Raw genomic sequence first — 7,212 nt, 5'->3', positions numbered from 1 at the left:
TTTAAATTAATTAAAATTTTCGAAATTAATGAAATTACAAAAATTTAAAATTCAACTAAAACATTAAATAGAAATAAATAAATACACTAAATTAAAACTAATCAACTACACTAATAGTGGTGGGCCACAACACTTTAACAACTAATCTACCTCACCTTAATCTCCGTGCCCAAAAGACATATGTCTTTATTAATGGGACGAAGGGAGTACATTATAAAAAAGAAAAGTGTCATTCTGCAGTAAAAGAAGCCAATGCCCCCTCCCCATCATTTTTTTAAAAATACATTACATGCACCATTCAAATTTCTGTTTTGAGCCAGGTGCAATAAGATGAGCCGAAGCTCAAGCCACCATTGTCAGTATCGGGCCCGGTCACCACCATCAATTCACATTCTTTAAGAAAGCTAGAGAATAAAGAATCATGAAAAATTGTACTCCCTTCGTCCCTTAAAAGTTTGCCCCAAGAGGAGCGATTAATGTTTTAATAAAAGCTGGTAAAAAGTTATTTGATGGTGGGGTCATGTACAAAAATAGTGTTTAAAGAGTTGTAATTGTAAAGTAAATGGTGTGGTCATGTACAAAAATAGAAAGTAAAGAGATTGTGACAAACTTTTGGGGGACACCCCAAATAGGAAAAGGAAATTAGGGCAAATTTTTTGGGGACGGATGAGTACTATTTTTCTTATATTTAAATTTTTTATTACTTTCTTTATTTGATAAAAATTCTATCAAACTTTCTTAATATACAATCCATGCCAACAAAGTGGACCCAACGGAACCTACGATTATTTTACATAGTACTCCCTCCGTCCCACTATATCTGAGACTCTTTCTATTTAAGACGTCCCACTGTAAGTGAGACCCTTTCCTTTTTTGGTAAAGATTTTAACCTTTAGACACATTTTCACATTTTCACCTACAAACAAAATACACTTTTTTTAATTTTCATGTTCAGAAAAAAAGTCTCACATACAGTGGAACGGAGGGAGTATAATTACAAAACAATGAAACTAACATTCGCTTCACAAAAAAAAAAAACAACAAAGAAACTACCATTGATCTACAGAGTGTGAGTGGGTGAGTCATTGAATAGATAAGTTAAATTCCCAACAAGAGTACAGAATTTCCACGTCAGATATGATGTGGATCTCAACTTGCATACAAATTTCCTACACAGATTCTTCGCTTACATATGACGCCAACTCAATTTCTCTCTCTAATTTTTCCCATCTTCTCATATCAAATTCCTTCGGCGCCGAACGCCAAAAATTGCAGATTAATTTTCCTATTTTGTAAATCTCTGTAATACATTAACCCAGAGAGGCAAAACTTCTTCTGCCGTTCTCAATTTCAGGTAACATATTTTTCCTCATATGATTTAATTGTTTGCACTGCACAAGGACTCTAGAATTTTCGGCGTTGACTTGTTTGTATATGTGTTATTGTGCCTCGGGTTCGCGGATCTAGGATCTCTGGTTATCTTGACGGTGAATTTTGTGTTTAGGTATTGCTTTCTGTGGAACAATGTTCTCTTTTGTAAAAAAAATTGTTTAATCAGGGTAATTTTCTCTAGTTTGAATATTGACAAATTAATTTGGTAGACTTTGAATGGAGGGCACTGTATGAAATTTGAGCAATTCGATTTGTTGTCAGTTCTGAAATTTTAAGGGAATTTCATTGGGTCCAAGCTGGGTGTTAGTCATCTGCAGAGAATTGATGTATTTTGACTTGTTTTAGTTATAGGCAGCGAAGATGTCAACGCCAGCGAGGAAGCGATTGATGAGGGATTTCAAGCGGTTGCAGCAAGATCCTCCTGCTGGCATCAGTGGGGCGCCCTATGATAATAACATTATGCTCTGGAACGCTGTAATATTTGGGTATGTAATGTGAAGTAATCTGTATGTGGTTACTGATGATGAGGGAGTCCGACTATATTTGTTACTGATATTTTTTATTATGTCTGAATTACAGCCCAGATGATACTCCTTGGGATGGAGGTTAGAAGATTACTTCTTAAAATTTATTTCTTAATTGATATAATGATATCAAGGCTAATATGCAGTTATCTAATTATATGTTAGTCTCTATTTCTCTTAAGTTGAGTTTTCAGTCTGTGGAAGTTTGCTCCACTATAATACTTTTGCATTATGCATTTTTGGTTCTTTCTTTTCGTATTGTTTGTGTTTCTCATTGTTTATACTGATGGTAGTGCTATTTGTTTTTAGGCACGTTTAAGCTGACTCTTCAGTTCAGTGAGGATTACCCAAATAAGCCTCCAACTGTTCGGTTTATATCCCGAATGTTTCATCCCAATAGTAAGTTAACTCGGCCATTTATACATGTAGGACTTCATTTATAGTTTCTATCCTTGCTGTTGTCACATTACATTGTTTGCTAAGTCAAGACTAATTGTTGACAATTATAAATTGCATTAGAGGTAGTAGCAAGCTTAAAGTTTCAAACTCCAGGATTTGTAAAGAAAGATATAGCAGAATGTTCCCTATATAAGATTAGGGTGAACCTGGATGAGTTTTTGTGCTGTGTACTTGCTTTAGTTTGTAACTGAACTATTTGATGGTTGTTATGATTTCGAGCAAAACTGTCCATCAGTGGATCTTAATGTGTTCTTGCCCTGTATTGAGAAGATGCACAATTTGTTATAAATTTTAATGAAGACACGTGTATTAGGTTGCTCTTTCAGTAGATATATAAAGTATGAGTCCTTTATAGTTTCTGTACCTTGTCCTGCATGAATTATGCATATCTTGCTACTCTGGTATACTTCATAGTTAAGTATTTTTGTGGCAAAGCTTCTTCATTCATAATTAATATTTACATAGTTAACACCTGACTATTTTGTGCTAGTATAGTTGTGAGAGAGAGTGTCTTTTTTGTGGTTTCTTATTTTTTCTGTGCAGCCTGTAACTTTTATACTTGGTGGATTTAGTAATTACTATTTCTTTTAATGTATTTTCGATATATATATATATATATATATATTTGAGAACTTTCTGATTTCTACAATTTCAAGTATATATGCCGAGTTCAACAAACATTCTGCTAAGAAATGATGAGAGAAATTTTAATGATACAAAATTTAATATAAAAAAATTTGAGCTAATTATGAATTTAATAAAGTAGAAATTTGAAAAACAATGTATAATTATTGAATTTGATAGTAATGTAGTATAATTCAAATTATAAATTACAATTTGGAAAGTTAAAAGTTTACTATTATACAAAATATAACTGATAACTTAACACATTTAAAAAATAAAATATATAACATAAATAATTAAAGATAAATGAAATGTTAAAAACCTAAAAACATGCTGGTTTAAGATCCTCTTAACAGTAATCAACCATAAGTTTTATGGTTTCACTTACAGCTAAACATCCAACCGCCAGTTACAGTTAGCTAATGGTTCGGTTTGCAATTTTACCGTAGCTTTCATAGTTAAAGAACATGTCCAGTTGTGCATATCCTTTTTGCGTACATAACCTTCACTAACTGGTAATCATTCCGGTGTCAATGTCATTTCTGGTACCATTTGTTGACATTGTGTTTATAAGATCAGTAAATGGGCATCTAGTACCAGCTATGAAGCACGGTACGAATTTTAGGGGAGCGTACGCGTATTATGATGAATAAAATACCAATATGTTTAAATACATGAGAAATATGTATTTAATACGTCTGTTTCATTTTTTTTCGTATTTTTGTTTTTAGGATTTGAGAAATACGTATGTTGACTACAAAATCTTTTTGACCCAATTAAAAAAAAAAAAAAAGACAACCTAACTTACGTGAATTAGTGCCATTTTCTCTGAATTTCTCATACTCCTAAACCCTAACCATACGCAAGAAGCGCAAATCCCAGCCCGTTCTCCGCCGTCGCGCCTGCCGCCGTTGTGGACTGCCCCTGCCGCCGCCGCCTTCTGAAGCAGTTCGTCGTAGGTTAAACAATCTACTTAAATTTGTGAATTGGAGTGTGAATAGGGTATATTTGGGGGTGGGCATCGTGGCAGACTGGGGGTGGTTAATCGGTGGGTTAAATTCTAAATATTAAACACCTAATATTGATGGTAGGCGGTGGGTATATTGGGGGTTGGTATTGTGCCAGTAGATTGTTGTATATAGGTGGTGGGTTATTATTTATTTACTTGGGCAGTGACTGTGAGTATAGTGGCAGATTGCCTAATTTTAACCTTATAGTTTTTACTTGGGCAGTTAGTTTCTATGATATATATACTAATATTATTTATAAAAAAATTATAAAAATTAAAACGTATTTTTAACGTATTTGTATTGTGATTTTTGGGATATTGACGTATTTTCATTCTCGTGTCGTATCGTATTCGTACCGGTGCTTAGAGTACCAGTTACCTCATAAATATGTTTGAGCATAAATGATATTTTGATGGATGTCCTTTTTGCATGCATATTCTTGTAACTTCAAATTCCTGCTGGGAACTCTGTCTGTTTTTTTTCTGTTGTCAACTAAACTAGTCATTCATGTGCTACAGAAGTAGGTATATGGCTGGGCATATTTGCTATTCTGATGTACTTTTCTCTCTTCAGTTTATGCAGATGGAAGCATTTGCTTGGATATTTTGCAAAATCAGTGGAGTCCTATATATGATGTAGCCGCTATACTTACATCTATCCAGGTGCTGTAGTAAGGAAAATAATTGCTTTGTTTTCTCTTTTGCTTATCAATGGACCATCAATAATAAAGAGTTTAGTCTCTCAAACACTAAAATGACAAAAACACTAAAATGAATGTGGGAGATTTCTTCTAAGAAGCTATAAGTTGGGCTGTGAAGGATGAATAATTTTTTTAAGTCACATGTATATTATGTCTTCTGTAAGACTATGCTGTATTATAAATATAAGCTTAGTGTTGGTAAAGTAAATTCATTGTCCAGTGTGATTTAGTCTATAATTTGCCATTCCATTTATTTGAAGTATTGATGTTTATAAAACATTCCAACTGATTTTGCTAAATATGTTCTTTGTCCAAAGAAATGATGGAAAATTTTGTAAGTTTAAAAATCGGATTATTTTTTAATTGTTTCATGTTGAAACACAAACATATTTTCTGTGTTCTGCACGTCATTTTTAGTTTAACAATGCACATAGCAGTATCAGGTAAGAAGTACAAATGCAATCAAGTTCTATTGTTATTAAAGAAATTAAAAATTATGGGCATAGTTAAGCTTTAATGCATTAATCCCAGCATGCATCGAGTTCTTTTCACAGGAAACTATATATATGTTCTTGCTAACTGTTTTCCTTGAGTACTCTCCACCGGGGATTTGCTAATCATTTAAATTCTTCATTTCTGCATAATAGTCGTTGCTTTGTGATCCAAATCCAAATTCACCGGCAAACTCTGAAGCTGCAAGGTTGTTTAGTGAGAACAAACGTGAATACAACAGGAAGGTGCGTGAAATTGTGGAACAGAGTTGGACAGCTGACTAATAATGCTATCCCAAGTGTGTATTACACAGGAGAAGGTAATTGATGAGCTGAGTTTCCAATCCCTTCTCCTGGTAGATGATGTTCGTCTGTTTTACTTTCTACATTTTCTAAGCTAGCAACTTCCATAAATATTGTTATGAATGATCGTTTTACATGCTTATTTTGACTATGAACCGTCTTTATCTTTGTTTTGATGCTCCTGGAGAGTTTATGTACATAAACCATATCTTGTACTGGATTTGCATGGGATCATATGGAACTATAAGTTTGTCCATTAATATTTTCTGATTCAAGTTTAAAGCCTATGTTCCTGTCTATTATTCGTGATTGACAGAATACTGGAATCCCTTGCTGGCTTGCTTCTCATTTATGTGCAATTACCTTTCTTTTTATTTTTCATCAGAAAATCATTCGATTAATCATTAGTACGAAAAAGTGATCATTTCTACAAATCATTAAATGAAAATTTCCATACCTTAGAATATGGATTTAATACTTGTAATTCCAAAAAGTATAAATCATGAAGTGGTATATTTTACATCTTTTTAGTTAGGATGATAGTGTAACTTTGACGCATAACAAGAATAAGAAACCCTATAAATTAGTACTTAGTAAATATAATAAAGGGTAATATCACTCTAAACTTCAAACTGTTTTTGCACTATCAATTATATCTTGAACTATCGAAAATAATTTTTTAAATCTTGAACTATTAATTGTACCCTTTATCTATTTTTTACCCTTTGACTTTTTAATTAATAAGGCATATAATCATGTCATTTTACATAATGTCAAAAAAGAATAATGCTAAATCCATCGTGCTATCTGGTGAGCCACGTCAAATTTTTGAAGCAAAAAATGGACAAATGGTACAATTGATACAAAATTGATAGTTCAAGGTTTAAAAAATTATTTGATAGTTCAGGATATAATTGATAGTGTGAAAATAGTTTGAGGTTTATAGTGATATTTACCCTATAATAAATTACTATTGAAGTTATAGTTTCTTATAGGTAGCTGTATAATGTGGTCAACTATTACTTTCTCCATCCCACTTCACTTTGTCTACTTTCATTTTCGGGTCGTCACACGCGACTTCGTCCCTTTTTCAGTAATAAATTTTCACTACAAAATACATGGACTTACATACTTTACATTATTTTACACTACAATTTTACTCTTCTTATTAATCATGCCTAAAAGAACTAGGCCAAATGAGATGGGACGAAGGGAGTATTTTTTTATACATAAAAAGTCTAATTTGTACATGTGCTTTTTTAATTTTAGAAAATTAAATTGCATCGAAGGATTAACCATATTTTTAGACGGTTTGTTGGTCGAGATTGGATTTTTCCAATTATTTTTTACTTTGGTCAACATGTGGACTACAAGCCGTAATCATTCATCATAAATTGGTGCATCCGTCGGAGAGTTCTTTGCTCAGATCAGTGCGTAATATCTCGTAATCGGAGAACGGTTTGTTGCTTGCTACGCAGTCTAGTCGAATAGGAGTTAGCCGCACATTCTGTTTTGTCGAGAATGAAGCAAGGAAAACATTGGTTTCATACAGAAGGATGCATACAATGAACTTCATCGTGAGAGGAGAAATCTATCCAAAGTTGACAATGCAGATGCAAATAGATTGTTGGAGTATTTGACGAAGAAAGGATTGAGCAACCTGTCATTCTATTGGAAGGTACGGCTAGGCGATGATTTGAGGTTGAAAA

General features: G+C 33.1%; 1 protein-coding gene across 2 annotated transcripts; it reads left to right on the top strand.

Moving 5' to 3' along the window:
- The first annotated feature begins 1,133 nt into the window (after nt 1-1,133).
- Nucleotides 1,134-5,763, top strand: LOC130988813 (ubiquitin-conjugating enzyme E2 2). 2 transcript variants are annotated; one of them, XM_057912779.1, is made up of 6 exons: nt 1,134-1,354; nt 1,738-1,877; nt 1,972-1,997; nt 2,226-2,315; nt 4,583-4,671; nt 5,357-5,763. In XM_057912779.1, exons 2-6 carry the CDS (start codon nt 1,753-1,755, stop codon nt 5,483-5,485), a joined length of 459 nt encoding a protein of 152 aa, XP_057768762.1. In that variant the 5' UTR covers nt 1,134-1,354; nt 1,738-1,752; the 3' UTR covers nt 5,486-5,763. The 2 variants fall into 2 exon arrangements, with proteins under 2 accessions (XP_057768762.1, XP_057768763.1); XM_057912780.1 differs by having other exon boundaries at nt 1,175-1,354; nt 1,744-1,877.
- The last annotated feature ends 1,449 nt before the right edge of the window (nt 5,764-7,212 follow it).

The sequence above is a fragment of the Salvia miltiorrhiza genome, chromosome 6 (assembly GCF_028751815.1).
Source record: "Salvia miltiorrhiza cultivar Shanhuang (shh) chromosome 6, IMPLAD_Smil_shh, whole genome shotgun sequence".
NCBI classification, from domain to species: Eukaryota; Viridiplantae; Streptophyta; class Magnoliopsida; order Lamiales; family Lamiaceae; genus Salvia; species Salvia miltiorrhiza.
Note: the sequence above shows the minus strand (reverse complement) of the source record. Positions and strands in the feature narration are given on the sequence as shown.